The 25,228-nt window shown below is 36.4% G+C and overlaps 1 protein-coding gene across 10 annotated transcripts in view; it reads right to left on the bottom strand.

Moving 5' to 3' along the window:
- CHD9 (chromodomain helicase DNA binding protein 9) overlaps positions 1-25,228 on the bottom strand; it is a 98,259-nt gene that overhangs the window by 36,477 nt on the left and 36,554 nt on the right. For 8 of the 10 annotated variants that reach the window (XR_008579088.1, XM_054840373.1, XM_054840376.1 and 5 more), the window contains 8 exons: positions 18,340-18,677; positions 8,318-8,429; positions 4,793-4,939; positions 3,800-3,868; positions 3,656-3,711; positions 2,105-2,222; positions 1,490-1,576; positions 309-446 (listed from right to left, as the gene is read on the bottom strand). Coding sequence is in view for 9 of the 10 variants with exons in the window: in XM_054840373.1 (XP_054696348.1) it covers positions 309-446; positions 1,490-1,576; positions 2,105-2,222; positions 3,656-3,711; positions 3,800-3,868; positions 4,793-4,939; positions 8,318-8,429; positions 18,340-18,677 (1,065 nt within the window). In the remaining variant the exon portion in view is untranslated. Of the gene's footprint in view, positions 1-308; positions 447-1,489; positions 1,577-2,104; positions 2,223-3,655; positions 3,712-3,799; positions 3,869-4,792; positions 4,940-8,317; positions 8,430-18,339; positions 18,678-19,525; positions 19,838-19,879; positions 20,305-25,228 lie in introns of those variants that run through there. The other 2 variants (XM_054840381.1, XM_054840382.1) reach the window with 2 other exon arrangements.

Raw genomic sequence — 25,228 nt, 5'->3', positions numbered from 1 at the left:
TAATGGTGTTTAGATTCTGTGATAGCCAGTTTAAATGTGTTGCTCATCACTTGGTTGAAAGCTCAGAAAGTTATAGCACTTTGTATTTTTTCCTAAAGAAAGATTTTTTTTTTTTAACCGAGTAACAAATTAGATGAGAATATTTATCTATGTCTACCTGAAAATATTATTATTATTATTAGGTAACAAGGCTCATGGATCCTTTACACAGAATGTCAACAAGCTTTATGTTTTAACACAAAAATATAAAGGTGGGAAAATCGAATCCAATTTGCCAAGACAGACAAGTAAATTAGGTATAATTTTACCAATCTCCTTGAGTCAGGCCTGGAAGCTTGCAATTGTTCAAATTCTTCTATTTTTGCTTGATCTACATCTTCTTTCAGCTCCCACGTACTGTCTTCATATGGCAACGAACACCATTTTACTAAATAGTAAATAACAGGCTGCAGAAGAAAATTCTGAATGTTATCAGCTTTTAATTTAGTATACAGACTGTTAATATGCCTTTACTATTTCAATAGCTACCCAGAACATTCCTCCACTCTACAAATCAGGCTAACTAAGCCTAAAACGAAGAGCTTGAGGAAGTTCCTAAAACAGAGGTCTTCTCAACAAAATAGAAAGCTTTACAGGTCTGCTGGGTGACATACATAAAAATTTAGGAAAAGTCTGAAGAGGTGGAACCAAAGCAGACTATGTTATTTAGATAAAAAAGTCATCTTTCAAGAAATTGGGGGAAAGGCTTATGATAACAACAATTTTTTTCTAAAAGTCTAAGAATAACAACTCTGCTGCATATGATGAGAAGTAATTTTAACCATCAACCCTGCTTTTGGAAGATTAATGCAGAAATCACTGGCTAAGAGTCTTATCATTTTGCCATCTAGAAGAACAGAATAAGTATCATAGCCATTCCAACAGCTTTAATCAACAACTTTGCCAGTCTTTGTTCTCACCTCATGTTTTTATTCTGTAATAGCTGTCCAGAAGAGGTACTTCAAGTTAAAAAAGAGTTTTGATAAATACAGAGGGAAAGGTCCACTGGTGGCTATCGAAACACTTCTCAATCACTGGCTGCCTAAAGCCTAGGGACAGCGCTAGAGAGGAAGACGGGACCACCACTGCCCTGCCTTCTTGTGCCTTTTACAGCAGTGACCCCTTGTCCCCATCAGGGCGACAGGACAGGACATGGGATCAGCCTTTTGTCGGAACCCACAAGGCAACTGTCAAACCTCACATTTATGTCAGCAGCTACCTAAGCCTTGTCTACTATGACCTATTATACTAATAAAAATATAAGCCACTGCACTCTGATTTCTATTTCAAAATACATGGCTAGCATAGGAAATGACAAGATTGTCATGTGTCAAAAAATATTATTGAAGCTTGAAATCATCAAGGTGTTACTCTAAATATCTGCTAAAATTACGATTCCTAAAGACTACATGGAGGTGTATCTTCCTGACTTGCTTTAAGATATATTTACCTCACCAGTGTCCTTATCTTCACAGAGAGATACTTCTAATACCCGGTCTACTTCAACATAGTCAGGATTAAAAGGTTCTTCTTCCATCTGCAATGCAAGATTAATAAAATCAGTACAGGCAAAAAAAGCTGGCATACGCAAAGACTTGGTCTCATTGCACACAAAATCAATCTGGCAGCTGGAAACTACTGAGGCTTTTGCACACAACTTAATATCCGCCCCCCCATTTTTTTTTTTGGGGGGGCAAGACAGTGAGGTGGGATCTGACATCAGAATAGAAAATGCAGTCATTGAGGGATGAAGTGCTGTCTTGGGGAAGTCATATAGTAGAGAAACTAGCCATAGTAACATAATCTTTTCCTCCTTACCACTTCTGAGTAGTTATGCAAACAATCCCAATTTTAAACCATGCAAGTCAGGCTAGTTCAGTGACTCCAGAAGACTTGCTTTTAAAATTATGTTAAACAAACAACTCCCTGATGCAACCAAAAAGCCAACCCTGAAGGCTAAGTTTTACTTCTAAACACTCAGTTGTTTTATTTAAAAGCACACTATTAATCACAACTTTACAAAGAAAAAGAAAAAAGCTTATTTAATTGTGTATTTTATACTCACATCTGCAAAAAAGTGAGCTCTTTGTGCTTGCCTTAGTTTGAATCGCTTTATTTTCTGCTGGATTCTTTTATCCTTTAAAAGTTGTTGTTCTGTGGCCCACTCACAGTGGAGATAAGAGCTAAAATTACAGAGATTAACATTAACATATTAGTGAAAGCAAAAGCTTACTATCTATTTTTAATATACAGTTAAAATAACGTATTTGATAAACCAGAATTTCACTCAAAAAAGAACGTTTTATCATTTAAGACAGAATTCACTGTAAAGATCAAAGATTTATTCCTCCAAATAATCACATTACAGCATCTAGTTAAAGCAATGTTTTGGGGCTAGGATCCATAGAACTATGGATTCACAAATTTCTTCCACGTGTCCTAAGAAGAGAAACAAGCGTATTTAAAGTGAGCTTAAATCGAGTTTAAAATCTGACACCTCTATCAGAATGTACCCGAAGATATACACCACTTAACGTATCAGCTCTAACTTTTTCACGTCCTTCATGTGAACATGTCTTCTCAGGTACTGCTGAACTATATAGCTGAGTCCATCTCAGACCTGAGTGAGGACCATCAGAGCCCGTGCCAAAAAGGAACATGCCATCGGATTGCGTTGGGAGAGAAGCACGAAGGAGCAGAGTCAAAGTAAGGAGGAAGCATGAGCCCCGGTACCTATACCACCTAACTGCACCCCAAGCCAGCCTTTCTGACGTTAGATTGGTTTGACAAAAGTACATACATTTCTTCCTCACACCCCCTTTTTAATCTATTTTCATCACTTTTTAAGTTTTTTAAAAGATACATGAGAAATAAAGAAAAGCTATTGCTGGGTATTACTGATTCTCAGATGAAAAGACAGACTTAATTTTACCCTTTCAGAAAACAAGAACTAAATGGTCTCCAGAAACATGCGAATCCAGAGTCTCAATAAATTACATTTATTAGCAAAAATCTAATGAAATTACTCACATATGTAAAATTAAAAATGTGCTTGCCTCTTCAACATTAAGAGCTGAGTAGTGACAGCAAGATACATATGAAATTTAAAATAGGAAAATATGGAAAAAGTTCTCCTCTTCATTTTTTATTCCCTGCTTCTGATGTAAAATCATTTCTATCGCTAGATTTATTTTCTTTTTAAAACAATAATACTGACTCCTACATCAACCTCTCCTAAATGTATGACACTGTAAATCTAATCTAGGTTCACAAAATAGCTCTGATTTAAATTCATGAAATTAAAATTAGCCTCAGCTATGTAAGCCCCTGCTGAATTTAATAAATGTATCTTCTCTAAAAACTCAATTTTTTTGGCAATAATGGCTGTCAGCTTATTGGGCAGTGCTGGTTTCACAATACTGGTATTTTTTAAATTATTATGAATAATATAATGCAGTTTCTTAGCAATTTTAAGATTAAATTTGTAAAGGAAAACCTCAAAAGATGGCAAAATCTGGTTATAAGTCATCTTCAAACAATACAAAACTTTAGCACGTGAATATGGTACTTAGTAGTTCAGTCAACACCTCCAGTGAAACAACTTTTTAATACTTACTAGTTCTTGTATTTTACAAAAAACTCTTCTGTTTCTACCGTCATCCCAGCAGATATCTAGGAAAGGAAATTCAGGGGAAATGTGAAATGATGGATACAACCTCCTTTTTTAAAAAAGCAACTTTATGCCATGACGATCACTTACTTCTTTCTTTATTACCCTGGAGGATAAGATTTTGTCTACAATTGCTGCATCTTCTTCACTTGGATTTTCCTATAAATGCAGGAAAACAGTGACATTATAAATTGCAGTAAATGCAGTGGATGTACCCAGAATTTTGTTATACAGATACAGAGAAATAAGAACTCTGGCAGACAGGTTTAAAAAAAAAAATAAAACCAGAGCATGTGTCAAGCTCAATTTAATAGATTTATTCTGAACACAAACAACAAACACGCTGTGGAATCAGGCAGACAAGGTCATGCCTGGGAATTCCAGCAGGGCTTAGGTGTGACACAGATACAGGATTACTCAGCTCTGCCAAGACTGAAACCGTAGTTCCAGAGATAGAGAGCCAGTCTTTAAAAAGGTTGCTTGAAATAAAAAAGTCACTTACTTTCTTGTCTGTTTTGTTCCCAATCATACTATCCTTCTCCCTCCCTTACAACTTTGGCACTGCTTCAAACATCTCACAAACACTTTTTTCCCCTCTTTCTTTCCTGCCACTTTATTTACATAGAAGGGCTCGACAGTAAGTTTGAGTACCAGGGCTGGCACAAGTTAAACCGTGTAAATCTGAAGCGGAGGGAAAAAGGGAGGAAGATCCTTTTTGAAAATCTTGGTCAGCAGAGATTCCCACAGACTCCCTTGATTTTGTACTTCTGGAAATCATGATAATATCAGCATACACTTTCTTTATATGCATACACAGCATAACACATTATTTGAGATATACCTATGCTTAGGTCTTATCCTTAACTTCACATAAGTCAACAAATGTTTATAACAGAAAAGAAAAATGGTAAGAAGCCATTTCTTCCAGTTTTCAAGATCTTAGCAAGATGTCACGTTAAATAAACTATGGGTTTCTAATAATAACAATAATAATGTATTCCTTCCAAGTTGTGAGCTTTATTCACTGAACTCCTTGAAACAACCACAAAGTTCCCACCACAGATCAAGGCAGTTTTAACTTACCACAAATAATTGTAAAGGCTGTTCAGCAGGTAAAGGGGCAGAATTCTTTTTGATTTTCACAGAAACTTTAGCTTCTTCTTCTGATTGCTTTCCTTCTCCTTCTTCGGCATATTTTTTCCTTTTAACTTGACGATTTGATCTTCTCTTCTGCATGCAGGAGAATAAAAATACGTTTTACAAAAACCTTCCTCTAACATGGATTGGAAGTTTTGGGACACTAAGCAGTACTTTAGCTATATCAAAAACCAAAGGCCAATATTTGATAGAAAACATGAAGTATGTAAATCACAGAGGGACAGAAGTAGCTATATACTATTTTCGATCAATTAAATTACATTTTTTTCCATTTCATATAAACATTTGGTATTATTTTTAGAGTTCAAAAGCAAACATGGAACAACATTTTCAGGGTATGGGAACAAAGCTGATACATAACAGATCTCCCGTAAGTATCGGTATTTCAACAGTAATTTCATAAAGTAGTGTAACAGCAGCGTGTTACTATCCAATTCAAGAATCCGAGTGAAAGACAGACAACATGCTGAAGTGTCTCTATTAAACCAGTGTGTTATACAAAAAATTATGAAGATTTTCATTAGATCATATTGATCAGATTGCTGATAAAGTCTGATTTGATGGCTAATAAAGTTTGTTGCTTTGTTAATGTATTCGTTTTTTCCTCCACCTTAATCAAGGTTGTTTAACAGCAGCATTTTGCTTACTTTGTGTTTTATCTCTCTAATCTTCCACTCTTGTTTCTGCAAGAGTCTGAGGACAACAAACTCCAGTTGGAGAAATAATGTTCAGCCTAAGAAAATTATTCAGTCACTAAGTTTCAAATACTTACATTATTAGGATATTGCATATCCTTTCCACCCCTCGGTACTAGTATATGAGATACTGCATATTTAACCATAAGATTAATTTCTAAATCCATTGGGTAAATAATGATAGCACAATCAAACAAGTCTGCTAACATTTGAAAACACTGCAATCTGCTTTAGAGAACTGATCGTTGCAAAAATAAAATCAGCAAAGTAAAACAGGCTCTAGAAAATAAATCAGTTATATTGAGCTACACAGCAAAGTGTATTTTTGTTTAGGAAAAGCCATTGCTGATTACTGTAGTCATGAGTTGGGAAAAGAACAAGTTGTGAACAGAACAAAACCCAAGATCCTGCAGTCATACTGGCTTCTGCAGAGCAGGTATTAAGTAACAGTAAGATTGCAGCACAGGAACACTCTTCCTGACTGTTAAATTCAGCCCTTGGTCTGGCTGGTATCTGGTAAAAGACCTAGCTATACTTTAACAACTACATTCTAAGTATTTTAGTAAGGTACAGTAGTAACATTACATATACAGTAAAAATCAAAGAACCATTCTCCTGGAGAAGCTGGGACAGTGCCTATATGAAACTCCTCAATCAGCTTTCCACAATAAGGTAGCCAGATTAGATATTCTTCAACAAAGAGTGAGTGTGTGCAGGGTGGGGTGTTACCACAAAAACAATCTTCAGATTTAAACAGATGCATAGAGGTAACAATAGCTTGCTGCAGAAGTAAATTTAAAAAAAAAAAAGCTAGCTAATAGGAGCAATGCAAAATGATGTGTAAATTAGAAAAAGAAGGATTAAGAACCAGGTTCAAATTTTACTTATTATTTGTTGAATTTTTCAAAACTTAATGAGGCATTAACTGGCATTTTCAATCCTTCTCGCTATGTCTTTTCTGAAAGTATCAAGTGATTAACAAAACATCAACAGACGTAGGTTCTCCAACATATTAATATATAACCTGAGTTGTTTGAAAATAACTGGGTATTTCCCTGAGATGAGAAGCACGGTCATAAACAAATGCTCCAAGGCACAAACTCAAGTAATACCACACATTTTTCCAAGAAATAAATCAATATATTTAAGGAAAACCCTTACTGTGAAAGCAAGAATGCAAAATTAATTGGGGGGGGGGGAAGGCTTAAAATTGCCCCCCAGGGCTTAGAAAAAGAAAGTAATGAAAATGTTTGAAAAGTAAAGAATTAATTAATGAAGTAAAGCAAGTTATGTCCTTCCTGTTACACTTCTCCCAAACTCCTTCAAAGATAGACGGGGCAGAGCTATGACATTCTGCAGTATAATTGTTTTCTATCCCATGCCATGCCAGTCCTTATTATCTCCACCCTCTGTTCCCTTCACATCAGGATCATGCAATTTGGTGATGCTCCCTGTCTATCCACACTAGAATTGAAGATGACCCTTGTGCTAGATTCAAACATCCAAAAAACCAAAAGCAATGAGAAAAAAAGATTATTTTCAGTCTTTTATATTATATTTGTTGGTCTACAAATTTATGCCTATCTGATTACAGAACACTATTGGTAAGTTACAATACTTCAGAACCACCAACCTGTTTTCACCTCCTTCAGTGTACTAAATGAACTTTCTATATCAAGACAAATTCCCTGAGAAAGAAATAATTTTATGTTCCCTTCCAGGTAACCTTTGCCTAAGACAAGCTATCACTTAAGTTAATAAAAAGTCATTCTGGAAAACAGCTTCTGATCCCTTTTTCCCCCCAGCATTACTATCTGTGAAATACTAGAGGTCAACTCAGTAACTCATAATTGTTTTCTGACATTGTCATCAAATAATGCAATTAATTTTTACTCAACAACTCCTGATTTTGAATATTGATTTCATCTCTGTGGATGAAATTGCCACAGGATAAAAACCTGTGCATTTCCAGTATATAGCCTTACTTTTAACAGCGTTTGCCCTAAAGCAACAAAGTTATAGTTCTGTTACTAACATACACATAATTAGGATATACTCTCTTACAAACAGTTCATACTTCTTTGTGCATAAGTTTTGTAAATAATTAGTAAATAATTGCCAAGGCAATCTTTGAAAAAAATGCAGAAAGTTGCAACGGAAATATTCCTCAAAGGAATGACCCCACCAATTTAATTCTTGATCTGGCACGTCCTTCAGAAGTATTCCAGAAGCAAGTTGAGCCTATCAGCAGACTGATCATTGCTCCCTTCAGATCCAACACTGCAAGAAACCAATTCTTTCCGTTTCTACAGAAGCAGAGCTCAGAAAAAATAGTAAAATTTGAAACAAGCCTTTTAAATGTTCTCAAAGAGCCAGTTTCACTTATAAACATCCCTTCTATTAGGCAATCTCTGCATTTTCCCCACGAAGTCAGCCAAAGTAAGGATCAGGTCTAACTGCCAGCTCAATAGACAAGTACTTACAGTCTCAAATCTATGGACTTCTGTACTGAAATGCAACAGATACAAGCAGGGCATTGATGTCCCATTACAGAAAGGGGGCTCTAACCTGTAGGATTTTCTGATTTTCAACTAGGAAAAGTAGGTGATAATGTAAGATTCTGTCTATGAGAGATAGGCAGCAGTGAGAGAGTAACCTGTGTCAAAAGGAGTATAACTTTTTGGAGGCAGGGGGATAGACCTGTAGAAATAACACCACATATAAATTTAAAAGGGAAAAATTCTGATTTACTTACCTGTGAATCTTCATCTTTCAATGGCCGCTGTGGAGTCTGCTTAGCATCAGACAATTCATCTGAAGATTCATTTTTTCTTTTCTGCTTCCTACCCAGTGTGATGATTAACTTTCTGTTAGGAAAAAAAACCCCAACATCTAAGTAAACACCATATACTAGTCTATTTAACTTTAAGATTAAAAGTAACACCACATCCACTAGCAATTCCCATACTCTTCTCAGGAAGCACCACTGTCTGAAAAATGAAAAATATGTCTCAAAAAAAAAAGCTACAACTTTACAGCAGACAGTATTTTATACTACTCAGTTTCTCTACAGGCAAGCAGTTACCTTACTATTGCAATCTCCTCTGTATCATACGTATTTTAGATCTACAAATGAGTAAGAGATGCAAAATCCAAGATTTAAACTAACTGACAATGGTAAACTATACAAAGCTAGTATAAATACCATCTACAGATGACGACAGTAAATGACATAACATAAACAATTTATCATTGCAAAATATATCTTGTCTTATTTTTACTCAAAAAATAGCTATGGACAATAATCTAAAATCATTCAAAACTGACATGCAAAACTTGAATGTTTAAGTCATCCAATGCTAAAAATGAGGGAATTGCATGAATTCTTTTTGCCCTTTAAAAAAAGTAAACAGCAGTTGTATTCAAAACCCAGTAATTTTATCTGTAAGAAATCTTAGAACCTCTCAGAATATGTTAAGAACCAACACTGTGCTGAATAAATTAGTTAAATTCTAATGAAAAAGCACCAATTATTTCTTTGTTCAGATTTAAAGGTTACACTGTAAATCACGATACCAATTCATCTGATTTGTTTTTAACTAAAGGATGTCAAAATATTTATTTTTTCATATTTGAAATGTGCCAAATACTCCTCTATAAATATATTTTCAGTGGCATAAATGCAGAATGATGACAAACTATCCAATAAAATCACAGATAAAGAGCTGTCCTAAAATATATATTTTATACAGTAACCAATCATCAGATCTGTGTAACAGAAAATGAGGTAATTGTTCCAGTTTACAAGCCTCTTCTGCCATTTCCAGAATAAACGAAACATAAGACTTTACTCTTTATACAGACAATACAAGTTATTTTACACCAAAGTAACATCAAATATATTGGCCACCTGAAAAAACCAATGAGAAGGTCGTAGTTTAAACACTTGTATCTCATTTGCTTCTCTTTGTAAGTGTCCAAATAAGAGAACTATCACGTATTTACTACGTCCAAACTAACAGTCCACACAGAAAATGAAAATCTTAAATTACCAAAACAACATGCCTAGTTTAAGCGCCATGGCTTACAAAGGATTATAGGCATATTTTAAGAAGCAACGAACACTTTCATTGGTTTTCAATATTTAACCGCTAGGTATGTTCAGAGGAAAAGTTAAAAAAAAAATTAAAGAAAACATTCTCCACTCGCATAATTTTTACGTCTAGTATGACATGAACAGCACTGGTGAACGCACGTTGAAATTAAGCTGCAGTAAGCACAATCACAGATCTGCTTGTTCACAGAGCTGCTTGCTCAAAAGTAAATTCTGGTCCTCAAGTCCTTGCTTTTCATTAGGTGTTCTCAATTTAATTATTACTTAGAAAACAAGTTTCGTAATTGCAGGAAATAATTTCAACAATGAACACGCTGGTTTTCCTACTGTCTTCAAGAGTAGTTTGGGGTTTTCCCTCCCTTGCTTTTCAAACTCTGATTAGGACTCTTTTTTTCTTTTCTGTTAAGACTCTTGGATTCTCAGGTATTTGTCCAGTATGACTTTTTCTGGTGATGGACTTAGATAAACCACTTTTTCCATTTTTATATCACTTTGTTTCATGGAATTTAAGTGTGAGATTGGCACCTGTCTGCTGATACATCAAATTAGCTAATATATTCCAAAGTGATGCAGACAAGGCACACTGTGATTGAACTTCTGAGCTTGTTGTTCGATGGAGTTCTGGATGCTAAAATTTAACATGGATTTAAAAGGAAACCTCATAAACCTATGAGTGAGAATTTCTTGGAAAACCAGTAAATTCATGAAACGGTACCTGTCCCACAGTTCCTGATTTGCATCTTTGGAGTTTGGGAAAATATTAGGAAGTACCACATACATTTTCCCTGTTCTTAAATTCTTCCCATTGCATCTGCTTCTGACCATAGCTGCAGAGAGGATAGTAGGCTAGATGAAACTCTGGTCTCACCTGGGTATGCACTCATCTAAACTTTCCCCTATGTTATTAAGCGCAGCAAGCTGTGCTGATCTGGACCTGTCTCTTGTCAATATTTTAAATTAAATAACTGGACACAGAGTATATTCAATCCAGTGAATTCACATGATATAATTTGTAAGTTAATATTTTTTTCACCAATTAATAAGATCCCAAGTATTCTCTTTGATTTGGAGCAAAGGCATTAAAGGCCTGATGCATGTACAGCATGTAGAGATGCCTGTCAATGTGATACACATTTTGATTTTTAAATGAACAAGACTACTACTAACAACGAACAAAAAGGATAACTGAAGTGTTCTTTCATGAAATAAGTGTTAAGATGTAAGTCAAATTGGAAGGGGTCTCTGGAGTACATCTGGTCCCTACTCAAAGCCAACTTCAGAGATCTTTTATGTTTCTCACTGCAGTCAAGTTCTGCTTATCTCCAAGGCTGACATCTTCCCGGTGTCCTCTATTCCAAATTTTGATCCTCCTTTGTAAAATGGTAGATTAAAATGCTTCAAAAATGCACGTTGCTACGTTAAGCATTTGTATCCGTGCAACCCCAGTTCATCCTCATTTCATGCACTAGTGCCTAATATTTTAGGGTCAGGTTCCTTTTGGATTCAAGAAGCATAATATTAAGAAAGGCCATGACTATTTTACTATGGCTTGTAGTGATCCACTGAACAGCAGAGGATTTTAAGGACTTTCTGTTTTAGAAAATGGGCTTATTTTGTGACTAGATTGCTCTGCTGACATCTTTCCTTACACATTTTTTCCTCTCCTTCTCTGTAGCTGTAGTCTCCCTCCTTGTGTTCACCTCCCGCTCTGCCCCTGCTGCAGTCTTACACATAATACCCCATTTCTCTGTCAGCTTTTGAGTCCTATCTTGCTCTTGTGTTCCCTACCCCCAGTACTTCACTTCACAAGCCTGTCTCTAAAATTTTCTTAACATCTTTTCTACATGTTGCAGATCAGAATGTTTCCTCCTCTATACGGATATGGTGCCAATGGGAGGAATAAATGCACAGCATCACTTCTTTCTGATCCCGTGCCCAGAACTACAATGCTCCTTGCTATCAAAAGTTGCTGAACGACAGTATGGTGCTAAAGTCATGCATTTCTATTAGTAAAAATGCAATCTGTTCATATTTTGGCCAAAAACTTCTAAAAAAATCTGCTATATGAAAACAATGATTTTCAGAAGCTTGTAAATTGGATCAATTCTGTGAAAATTTTTCATTGAAAGACCAAGTTCTCTTGCCAGTTTATAAATTTCTGCATGAAAGCATAAAGATCCTTGGCTAAAATCCCTTCTTCCACCCCGAAACAAACTGTTCTGAACAGAAACTATCTATTCTGTGTCTATGAAAAGGAAACAGCACGCTGTAGACACAGAATAAATAATATTACTAGACTCCATGCCAATTTCACTTTCTCTTGCCTTTTTAAATTTAAAATGTAATTTATTACATAACATCTAGAAATACTTCAACAATTAGACAATGTCGATTTCTTCAACGCGTTATTTCCTTCTTCTATAACTACAAAGTAAAGACTACAAACTAAAGATGCTGAGAAACTTACACCAATGGAGAAGGTTAAAAAGAAGCCATCTCATGAGCAATTATTACTCCTGATTCCCAGCACAAGACTCCTAACGTGGTTTAGATCCACAAAACTAGAAGAAAGTATGAGCGAGACCACCAGGAACCACTATTTGAGGAGCACTGCAACTTCTTTCTTATAAATTAAGAAAGAGTAAGAATCTGTTCCATTCCCCTTCTGTTTGATAGCAGAGAACACAACAGAAGAGTTGTCGGCACTTTAAACAGCTTTACTATTACGAAGAACAGTTTTCAAAGCTTTCCAAATAGTGAACATGAGGAAGTATTAAAGAGGAAAGAAAAGAAAAACAGCAAATGTGTATCAGGCGTGTAAGAATAAGTATTGCTGGCCTTCAATACATGCCTTTAATACATCATTTTACTTCAATTTTCCCAAAACAGAGAAACACCAGGTAACTAATTACTAAGGTCCAAAGCCACCTCCCAAATATTTTGATTTGTAGTCAAAGCACTTTGTTACATTACTAGCAATAAAACTCCTATGTTATCAACAGTATTAGTTACTTCTTTATCACTAAAATCTTCACTAAAAATCTTCTCTACTAGCAAAATACAAAGCAGGTATTTCCTTGACAAGATAGCGTATCCTCTTGGAATGAGAGTTATATTGCTGGTACAAAACCAGTTGCTCTTATTCTTTTAGCATATGTTTAATAAATAATATTAACACAGTCATATTAGCCATTGTCTCCTTCTCCAGTTATATTTCAAATTAATTTTTGGATTGCGCACAGATTTTTAAAACACTCCTATAATCTTAGTAGAACCAACAACCATTTCAAGCTCATACAATATTGAATAATGCAACAGAACAAACAAGTGTTTAGTTATTTATTCAATAAGACCACGCTATTTTGCAGTAGAAACATAAGATTACATCACTTAGACCCAACTTACACATCAAAACTAGAACCTGGGAGCAGAGAAAACGTCACCAAAGAGTCACAGCTCAGTGCATGCAAAGACATTCCAGAAGAATGATTGAATTTGGAATTTGTGTGCCATCTCTAATCAGGACAGAGGTTATGATCTAACAGATCAAAAAGATTCAGTGAGATCTCTTCCCATTGAGCACAGATCTGTTAGCCAACAGATCTGACTTACACGAAACACAGAAGACCACTCACAATGTTTGCCTTCGAGGAAATTCACTTCAAGTTCTTGCTTTTAAACTTAAATGATACAAGATCAGCGTAACCGGAGAATCACTTCCTTTCCACCCCGATCCCCACGTCTCCTGTTGCTAACTGAGTTTACAAAGGTTTCAAACCTATCATATTAATAAGCACTCATATAAAGATTTTCTGTCAGGGTCTTGGCTCCCAAAAAAGCTCTGTATTGTACACACTACATGTGACATCTACTTCAAGGCAACAAGGACATTTACACATCTGAGTAGTGAAAAGGATCACACAGGACTTGCTGAATTCACTACCACATAATGTAAGGGTTAATAAAAAGAAATAATCCACCACTGCTCTTTCAGCACATGAAACAATACTGTCACTTCTGATAACAGGAAACAGTTTTGAACTTAAGGACTACCACCCTGAATCAAACTTGTGTAAATCGAATTCTTAGGATGTGGGGGATTTATTTATTTAAACTAGGCTGTGATTAAAAAAAAAAAAAAAAAAAAGTAGTCTACTGATATTGTCCTTTACATCACCAATGCAGAGCTTCTGCTTTTCATCAAGGCCATGATATTTGATTTTATGTTTGAGTAGGTGGGAATACATTGAGAGCTATAAAACCTAAATGCCAATCTAATTTTTTGAACAACAGAATGTTCACAAATTCATAACTCTTCTATCCTTCATATCAAATGGTAAGAAGTAGACCTTTTAGTTTAAATATGCATCACCTTAAATGGAAGAAGTAGAATTATAATCAGTTAGAAAAAGCTTGTAAGTGTAAAGTTCTATGCAAAAATATAAAGGGTTTACATAGATTCCTAAACATCAACGCACCTTGGTAAATAGCCAGGATATGAAAAGTGGTTCTGCAGTCCTCAGAAAAATTATGAAGTTAATTTTAAAGAATTAACTTGATCAGTAATCAATGCATAAAGCAAACTGGTTACTTAATTTGGTAATACTAAATTTATTATACATGTGTTAATCTACTTCTAATAATTTCTGTCATACACTTACAATGTTCTTGGTAATAGAAGAATTTAATTATTTATCTTCACCAATGCTTATGGCACAGAAACTTTACTGAATCCAGCTCTAAACCATTTGACTGAAATGAACAGGCATTATTTCTTTGACTTCAACAGGTCAGAGGATTAAAAACCTTAATCCTCACCTTTAGAAAGAGACTACAGCCTGCCTAGAACGTAACTGCTAGTAATTTATAACTAGCAACGATCAATTGGAAAGAATCACGCTATGATTTTTTTCTGTACAAGTAGATCTCAGAGGAATCACTAAGGAAAAATGTTAATAGTTAACAGGAAGCCCCCAAACACATACAATTATGTTTAATTAGCAAGGAAAAAAAAAAAAAAGACTGTTTAAAAATCATCCTGTCCTTTACATCCCCTAAATTAAGACACACTCATCTTGATCCTAGATGAGGGCTACTCAATTTCAGTAAAAGCGTATTGCATTACATTCAAAAGTAGATTTTTTTTTTAACTGATGGCTACCAGACAATTTTATCAAGGTCTGTTCAGCAACTGGTGTATCAGCTCCAGCTCTGCCACATTAGCGACGCAGAGTCACAGATGGACAACTGCGTAACTCTGCAAATCCCCCTCAAGAGCAATACAGGACATGCCACGCAGGATATGCTACATGGGCAGGAGCCTTGTAAGATCCCAGTAAAGTTCATTATCACAATCTAAATTAGAGTTTGCTGTTTGAGTGCTGCCCTAGAGGAGGTATAATTGTGCTTACATTGGAAAAGCTATATTCGATGGTAGCAGAGATGTTAAAGGTCAAATTAAAATCATTTTCCAAACACTTCTCAAAAAAAAAAAAAAACAATGTATTTATTAGTAGTTTCTGCTCTTTCAGCTCAGTAGCAGCCTGCAAATCAAACAGGAGTCACCCAAAACATGAGTCTGACTTCTGCTCTTCTCAAACACACCTAACTCCACATCACCTCCTGCACCAGTCTGGCTCTCAGAATCCAAACTGAATCAGCGTATTTAACAGTTACTGCAAGGTAAATGCGTTTGCTATAGAAAACACTGAATGAAAGATATTCATCTGGGATGGACATACCATAGTGGAACTCCTTCTAAAAAAGGGAAGACAGATGCACCCAAACAAATTCTATGCTACTGTTAAAAACGTATACTTAGCTTATTCTTTTCTACTGTAGACCTTTATTGGCTGTAAGGTTTCATTCATGATTTTATTGCTTTTAGAAGAACTACAGTTGATAACAGTTTATAAGAGTTGGAAATTGTTTTTGAAATTTGTTGGAAATTGATCTTTTTAATCATGAGGGAACTTTTTACTGTCTTCGGGTATTTTTCCTGCTTAAATGCAAGCAATGTCATATATACAACTTTGCTATTTTTGTAAGTTTTTCTCCTTATTGAGTAAAAAGAAAAATAATAATTTTTTTCTCTTGCAGTTTTAAACAGATTTCAAAAATCTTTATTTCCAAGAGAAAAACAGAAGTTTTCATTGAATTGTGGTCCTCCCTTCCCCTTCTTGCCCAGTAAGGCACTTGTCTTCTAAAGGTATTATTTTAGCATGGTAAAATTTTCTCCCGAGATTCAGAGTTTGTTTTATTTTAAGATATATGAGAAAATCAATGTAGCAACCCACACATTTAAAACCCTAATCCTATTTTGACATAACAATCATTTCCAGGATGTTCTTAGATTTGTTAAGAAATACTTTCCTAAGAACGTAAGATAGGAAGAAACCTTTGGAAGAGTTGTTTAGCCTTCTAAAACCCTTATTAGTTACTGAGTTTAATTTTGGTCCTCTCTAAATAAAACAAATTTTATTAATCATACAATTTTTTTTAACCACCTTTGAAAAGACAAGTACAGCCATTCTATAGTAAATATTCTTCTTATATAAGATCAATAGTTACATTTCCATAGAAAAGAGAATCCAGTAAGATTACTCTTTAAAAAAGAAATCAAGGCCTTCTTGCAATTACTGCTCTTCAAAACCACTGTAGTATATTCTTTGCTAAATGGTTAATATTTTATGTACTTATATAAAGAATATAAAATGGTGCTAATACAACAACACATTAAGTTGTTTGGGTACAGAAAATGAAGTATGTGGGTGTCTCAAAGCATTTGATTTACTGCTGTCCACAAAAAGACATAGAAATTCTGTGAAATCTGTAATATATAGCTCTAGAAAACTCTCTTCACTGCTCTTTAACAGGATCTGACTGCTAAATCTTTAGGTATGTGTCCCACATAATTAAAGTAATACTTGGCAGCATGAGTATGTTAACAGAGTACTACTGGGGCATTAGCTGATTAAACTGGTAAATAATAGGGAGGCAATGCACAGCTCAATGCAAAATTATGAGAAGCTGACCATACTTAATTAAACAGGAGTCTCCCTACCAGCTTCAGTGTATTTTGGATCAAGCCCAAATACCATGGTTAAAAACATAGTTTGAGAAACGTCTATTTCTCAGCTGATGCCATCTCATGATATCTTGAAAACTGACCCTAACTGATGGGCACAGCTAAGTGTTTCATGAAGACAGAAAACTGAATGCAGAAATACAAATCAAAGGTAACAGTTTATTTCACTTTCCTGATTAAAACCAGTAAAAATATTATGGGAACTACGTAGTATATCATAAGGATGACATTTTGGCAGGTTTTGTTAATTAGCAAAAAGAATGAATGAAAAGCATACTAAGGGCGATTCACATAAAGCTGCAGGAAACTGACACTAGCTAAACAACAGTGTACGTTTTCTGATTAGACAGACTCACAAAATGTCTGTTATGGAACAGAAGTAAATGCAGAAACATGAAACTGAAATCAACTTTGGAAATATGCATCCAAAATCCCACTTTAAACAAGACAGAGAAAAAAACCAAGGAAGCACTATAGAGTGCACTTAAGAGTACTACGCGCAGCATTCACATGCCAACCCATAACAAGAAGAGAAAGAAATTAAGACCATGAAAGTTCAGGTAAAGAATCAAGTTGAGTTTAGAGCGGTAACCTTTACAGTATAAGGTAACTTCTCAAGGAAGTTGTTTACTTTGAACATGTAAGAAAAACACTGATCTCTAGGGGAAAAAAAAAAAAAGAAAATGCAGAGAAATGGGCTGATGAAAAGAACATTCATTTCTGCTGCATATACATGAGAACATACACATGTATATGAGACATTTAAACTTGGGCAAATATGCCAGTTAATATTTCTGCTACCACAAAACCAGCATGGATTTCAAAAATAAAAATCACACTGTAGCTAAGATTTCCATTTCAAGTCCTGACACACTTAACGTTGGAAATTACACGCTTTCAAAGCATACAGGAGAACTGCGTTAGCTCTGGAGTCAGGAGACGTGCCACCTACTGAATCCCTTGAGCGTTCTAACATCTTTTGAAAGCTCCTTACCCAGGGTAGCTACCCAGCTTAACCCAGCTGAGTCTGCAAAAATTTTAAGAGGGCAGATCAAATTGATACGACTGAAGACTACAAAGTGCTTAGAATACGAATTTTCCAATGTGCACTTCACTTTTGATACATGTGATATCTATAAGAATATTCACTTGCTAACAAGTTCATTAACCTGCACAGGGAGAAACTGGAAGCTTATCATGCACACTGTATTGAAGATACATGCCAAAATTGATAAAGACAGCGTTTATAATATCAGATAAACTTAATTTGGAGTCGGAACTGATTACAACACTAGATGAAAGATACTTTGGTCTTGTCTATGCTTCAAAGTAAGTATAGAATATTTTAGGATATGAATTTAAAAGTATTCCTTTCAAAAGGACAGTCCTACAATGATTTTATCTAAAGAGAAAACAGAGCATTCTTGTTCCTGAATGACAGTCCACACATGGACTTAATCAGGAAGAATTTTGTGTAGGCAGTGGAGGAGAACATTTTATTATCAGTAAGCAGTTTTCATTTTAATCAAGGATTTACAGTCTGAAGAGAAGTAACAAGACATTTTAATCTACTTACCCAATTTTTGTCTTCTCTTTAATTTTGGACGAGGAACCAGTTTTCGGTTTTTTGCTCTCCTTGTCCTTTGGTTTGGATTTAACTTTTCTACCCTTCTTTTCCTCTTTTCCTTCAGCTGAAACACTGGGGAAGTTTTCAGGACTCATTACTCGTGGAATGTTTCTCTCTCCTCTCTCTTTTGCTTTTGCAATCGCTTCAGATATTATGCGATTTGCCTTCTCTTGTTTACTTTCTGAGTCTGCTTTTTTCTTCTGCTTCTTTTCAGACATTGCCCTCACCTGGGTATTCTGCAACTTAGTATATGACCCTGAACCATCAGTCTTCTTGGAGGAAGGAGGCTGTAGCAAGAAACAAAAAGTAAATAAAATCACCTTACTTTAAGAACATAAACATTTCTCAAAAGCACGAATGTTTTTGATCTGGATATGCATTTAAAAACATTAAACTGGCAGGGACTCATGCAGACACAAAAGAGAAGGAATTCCGTTTATACCACAGAATGGCGTGGGTTTCAGAAAAACTACAACAATTGTGGGCTTTAAACAGCCAATCCGTGTACTGAAAATCAGTAAAAAGTATCTTTCTGAAATTCTCTCAGCCTTCTTTCCACCTCTGTAGTTAGCGACACCGATCCTTAACCTTCCAAGCATTCCCATACATTAGACACACACCTCCAACGCCCCCAACAAATGTTCTTCTCATAAGATCTGAAAAAGCAAAGAACTCCCGAAGGTAACAGCATCAGTATTTCGCCCTTGGTAAGATACCAGGAGCAGAGATACTGTAAAGCAGACGAAAGACCTACAGGACGAACTCGGTGCTGAACACAACAGATGCTCAAAGAAAATCAAGATTAAAAACCAAACAAAAGATGAAACTAAAATTACACAGCTCTACATTCCCAACGAGATCAGAAAGCAGTATTCCTTTTGTTTAGGACAATGCCAGGTCAGTGCCTTAGTTCGAAAATGCAACTTGTTTTTATTTTCAGGGGTTTAATCACCATTTCATCGCTGCAGAACTGTTTACCCTCTGAAGGCAATGTTGGGATTAGCAGCCTCTCTACCCAGGCTAGCAGACATGTTTTTGCTTTCCTCCCCTCCCCCTTCCCCTTTGAGGAATGGAAAGAATTTCCTATTCAAACAGACAAAAACCCCAGCAGATAACAGTTCTGTTACGTTCTCACCCGTAAACGTGCCTCTGCCTACAGCACGAAGAAAAGCCACCAGGAATTTCCCAAGCCATTTTCTGGCCCAAGCCCGCGCACTCCGCGGGGTTCCCTTTGGAGGGGCCTGACGAGAGGCTCACGGCTGCGCTGCAGCCCCGGGAGCGACCGGGCTCCGGGTTGCCCCAAAATGCCAGCCTAAGGCCCGCCGCCTCGAACAAACAACCCGGACTCGAGAAAACGGCAACAAGCTCAAGATGGCGATGCAGCACGGCTCCCGCAGCAGCAGCCAGTAATAAGGAAGGTTATTCAATCCCATTAGCCTTTTAGCCCAAAGAACCCCTCCTCCTCCCACTCATTCAGGCTCTCACTTACCCTTCCTCTTGGCCTCTTCACTGAAGACATTTTTGGCGTCAGACAAAGGCTTGCCCTCTGCTTTTTCAGCACCTCAGGCAGTGCTCAAGAGAAAAGCATTGAAAGAAGATTGCTAAATGGCCTATTTAGCGAGCCGCAGCCAAGATATGCACAACCCTCCACAAACGCACATTGTGATTTATCAACATATTCCCCCCTTGGCAGGCACCCATCCGTCGATCCTCCCGCTCAGGTACGGCAAGGGCTGCCCGCCTCCCCTCCAGAGCAGGCCTGCAACAACGGCTCTAAGCAGATAGCCGGATTCCAACAAAGCACAGAAAGAAATGAATGCACAAAGCATCAAAATGCATCAGCATGAATATTAGAGATGTCGTTAAAAATACTGACTCCTTCTGCGGAAGTAGGCCAGCAGATGGTGCTACCCGTTATTATTCCATTAGACTCTGCAGTTTAACCCCCAACGGACTGCTCTTCCCTGCGTGTGGTGCGGGCATTAACTCTTACTTTTCCGCCTCACGCAGCACTGCCGCCGCCGCTTCCTCGCTGGGACACAAAATCGTGGGAACCGAGCGGTATTCCATCTGAGACGTCAATTCATGGCAACTCTGCAGTTCCAGTTCTCTCATCGAAACGGGGCCGGGAGACGGCACGGGGAGACAGAGACTAAAATCCGAGTCTGCGGCCTCAATCACATTTTGCTCTCCAATGTACTTTAATTTTTTCCTTCACCCTGAATTCATTACAGTGATTGTATAAGCCTTTGCTTACAGACCTCCCTGCTTCCTACAGAAAATGGAAGAACTCCTTAACTTGACTTCATCCCTCCGCTCCCTGCCCAGACCTACAGGACACTTTGCGGTGAAAATCTCCTCGGTTACATGGTAAACTCCTCTTCATTCCAAGGTTGCTTTAAAGTTCTATTTTAAAAGATCGGACAAGTTTTTAAATATGTATTGTCAACATATCAAATAAAACAAAAAAGATATGATTGGATCTTTTGAAAGGTTATTAAAAAGCCAAGAAGCTTTTGACAGCACAGCTCCATCCTAGCGATACCCTTTTTTCTCAGAAGTCCATTAAAGAAGTATGAAGAAAGATAGGGATTTGATTTCTGTTTAGCTTAAGATATATATACTTTTATTTTGTGATACATATGTGCTTTTCCACAGAAAATTTAAAATACTGCAAGGATTGTAAAGATAAGGCCTTACACAATCAGAATTTCACTTCTATTTAAGATTCATTTCAAAATGAAGTTCATTGTCCATTGAAAACACCAGTGGTATCGACACATTAAATGAATTCTTTTCCTAACAATACCACTTAAATGTAAAGATAATTCTGTAAATATGCAGCTTAATTACAAGGACCATTATTAAATTTTAATTTTACTTTTGAGAACTCTAGCCAAGATGCTTCTACATTATAGTTACAGTACCTATAACAAATTGCAGTGATTTATCTTTTAGGGTTATTATTTCTTAACTCAGTAAAAATGCTAAATGATGTACTATTTTGCATTTTGAGATCAGCAAACAAAAAAATATTCTTAATGTACTCTTGGTATAATTTCACCTCTAAGTCAAATGCCAGTACAGTTAGAGGATTTTCAAAAGTTAATAGTATATTCTTGAACATTCCTGGGCCAGAAAAAGAAAAAAGGAAAAAACCCCAAGCCAACCCCAAAACCCCCCACAAACACCTAATAATTAAGTGGGCAATATAGAAATAGTGACTTTTTCATAATTCTTTTGTAATAATCTTCCTAGATATTGTATTTCTTTCAAAACAAAGTTTCTTACACTGCATTTCCTCAGAGCTCAAAGCTGCTTCCCAAGTTATTCCTCAACAACTTTTACTACTTTCTTACTGTAGAATTGTGAGTATGCTGGATGAGGCTACTGTATGTTTTAATTCCTCAGGCCGACCCTCTCCTCTTCGCTCTATACTATTGCTTCTACTTATAAGATATGTCTCTTGCACTGCACAAACAGTAAGTTATTTGTTAGAAAACAGAGAAGGTAATTTTTTAAATTTTGCTATGACATTTCTAACCATATGGAAATGACATTCATGAAGATGCAGGAAGGCACTAGCCAGGCATTCTAAGCTAAATAAAGCTGTAATGAAACCTTCATCAAGGAAGTCACCATTGTCATAAAAAACGAAACTGGAAAGCAACACAAGTGTTTTGAGATTAGAACCACCAGAAACATGCTTGCATTACAGAGGACAGTATCTGCGTGTTCTTAGCAACCAAAGCAACAAAAACAATCTAATTCAGCAGAGGTCTTTTATTCTAATAATCATTTCATGCTTCCAAAAATGCGCAGCTATAAATAGTTAAACAGTTACAAATCATCATTCACACCGAAAACAATTTCAAAAGCTACACAGCATCTACAACAAAAAGGACAAAGCCTTTTGCCAAGCCAAAAATACCCCTCCCCCTTACTGAGAGGGGACACAGATCAAACATCCTAAAGGAGCATATCCTTTTGCCAACGGCTTACAAACCTCTTCCATCTATCACTGTTAGGAAAGAAATTCTTAACTGACAGACATGTAGGAGAAGGTGGAAAGGAAAACCCTGAGGCAGCCACGTATTTAAAACCTGAAGATTTTATTTGGAAAAATATGTTTTTACTTTTCACGCTTGCAAAGATAATCATCCAAATAGAACTGAATGTAAACCAATGCAACGTTGTCTTGAGTCTGCACAGAGAGCGCTCCAGGGTATCTGCTGCTGTTAATAGCTTTGCCAAGCAGCAGCACAGTGCAACGAACAGGCCTCCCGTCAGTTCCCCGCTGCTGCTCTGGGTCCTGTGGGCAGTGGGGAAATTGGCAGGAATCATGTCTGAAAGAGGCATTAACAGCAGCAGGTACAGGCTGTACTGCTGTTCGCATAGAAGAGCTAGCCCTAAAAATACTAAGGGTGGAACAGGTAAGACAACAGCTGTAGACTTCTCCACATACGCCCTGATTCACAGCAGCCAGGGGAGCATCTTCCCTTTGGCAGCATTCAAAAGAATTTGATGTGCTGTCTTGCAGGAGTAGAAGGTACACTACACATGTCTGAGTATCTTAATTAAACTAATATAAAAGCAATCAAGTTACCAACAGTATCGAGCGACAGAATCATGACAGTCTTCCCAATAGCTAGCAGTACTCTGCTGAGTAGGCTTTTCATAGAAAGGCATTTCTCCAACATTTTGTTGTGGGTTGCATAGGACATGTTTGAAGAGCTTCACCAGCATAACAGTACTTCCCACAGCAAGGACAATCACTGTCCTCAACGCTTACAGACATTGGTTTTTTTCCCTTGAAGGCCTAAATCCACTTTAATTCACTCCACAACAACTGATAGTTTCTTCACATTCTCTGCATATCGCTACAAAGGAAGCCTCAAAAAGAAAGTAAGTTTAACACAGAAAAAAACATCTATCTCCTAGAAAACACTCCCAAATCCTGCCTTATCTGTTCCATAAGTAAAACATTGCTTCTACTGTAAGAACACCTTTCTTACAGTAGGTATGGCCATTCATGGCTGGGGAGTATTACCTTCAATTCTGCATGTGCACAGAATCTTTAAGACTAAGTATCTCTCCTGAGTTGTATCCATTCTTGATATACTCTAAGGTAATGCCTTTCCCTGGAATTTTAATGCACCACACATTCATGATTTAATTATATAAAGCACTTCTTTTTAATAATGATCTTCACTTGTGGATCTACTCACCCAAACACTAGCTACCACTAAGAACTAAATTACGACTAGCCTAACAATAGAAAGCTAAGGTTTACATTTGCAATGCCTTGAACGATTCTTTTACTTCTGGTAGCAGGAGGATGCACATACTAAATACTGCATGCCTTGAGAATGTAACAAGTTCTTGCTAGTCTACCGGGTCCTTCGGAAAATCAAGATGACCTTGACGTCAACTGCACTGAAAGCAGCTAAAATTAGCCACCTGGAAACCTGATCTTTGTGCATTACCACATCCTTGTTTAGTAATAAACGTGAACAAAGATGAATCCCATTGTGCATGTCAAGTCACCAAAATAGTATCAATATCACAACTGTAATACAAATAAATGAATCACATAACCAATGATAATCAATAGTTGGGGTTTTTTTGTCCAAATTAGTTTCTCTTTTTTTCACATTATAATCACATCAGAATTTGAAAACTGCAGTTGCTTTAAGCTGCTACAGTGAAAAATCTTAAAGGAATTCATCATCTGAATGATAAAATTGTATTTAGGAATGCAACTTTGGAAAAAAAAATGCACAAACTCAACTCAGTGACTTCTGAATACCATTCCAGTGATCTGAACTTTTTTCCTCTAGAAAAGTCTGCATAAATAACTCTTCTAGTGATTTTAAATGGTGGTTTTATAATCAAAAAATGTTTCTATTAAAAAAAAAATAAATATGAGCTCACCCCTCTGACAGAATTAATCTATAGAAGATTCCTTACAATATGAATGTGTGTCACCCCACATGCATGCAAAAAAGTCATCTTTGCTGAATGATAATCCCAGCAAAACAAGTGGTTTTCTTTAGATGATATACTGAAAAAAGATTTCCATGGTTAATTGGGCTACTTCTGCACAAGTGATGGGAAGGTAACCTAAAAATGCAACAGGGTTTCTTTTCTCCAGAAAAGTGCCTTTTTTTCCCCCCCCTTCAGAGTTCCTTCTGAATTGCTTTTTATTTTCTTGTTCAACAGTTGCCCCATACCATCTGTTGGGATTGCTCCGCTAAGCTAAGAACACTGGTAAATGAAGATCCCCGAGGTTCTACCATTTTTCCATTCTCTATGGTGCATATATAGAACTATCAAGAGAGCCAATGAAGCGTTCCAAGTTGTGGTTCTTTCAATACGCTGATAAAACTCTTCCTTCTTTTTCTTGCTTATCATCATTGCTAATGAATGTCTCAGTGTTTAAGGGATATAGAATCTCAAGACATATATATGTGAAACCTAACCTAAATTAAAATAGATGTGTTACAGAGAGACTAAAAAATGGAAAAAGATACAAGGGGAAAAAAAAAATCTACATTTTCCATCTTCCATATTTGTTATGTGTAATGTTGATAAATGAATGGCTAACAACTACAGCAACGTGGCCACGCACGTTGTTTTATCTGCATAACAGTCACTTCAGAATCTAAGTTCGGTTACTGTGATTTGTACCTCACAAGGTATTTAACACCAAGCTTACAACCAAATTTTAAATTTATGTGGAAATGAAAACATTAATGTAAAAGGTCAGCAACCTTAAATGAGTCTTTTTTTTTTTCTTTTTTTTCTTTTTTAAAATGAAACAAGCACCTGCTTTCCA

This window comes from Grus americana, chromosome 13 (genome assembly GCF_028858705.1).
Source record: "Grus americana isolate bGruAme1 chromosome 13, bGruAme1.mat, whole genome shotgun sequence".
NCBI classification, from domain to species: domain Eukaryota; kingdom Metazoa; phylum Chordata; class Aves; order Gruiformes; family Gruidae; genus Grus; species Grus americana.
This window is presented reverse-complemented; position numbering and strand designations above follow the sequence as displayed.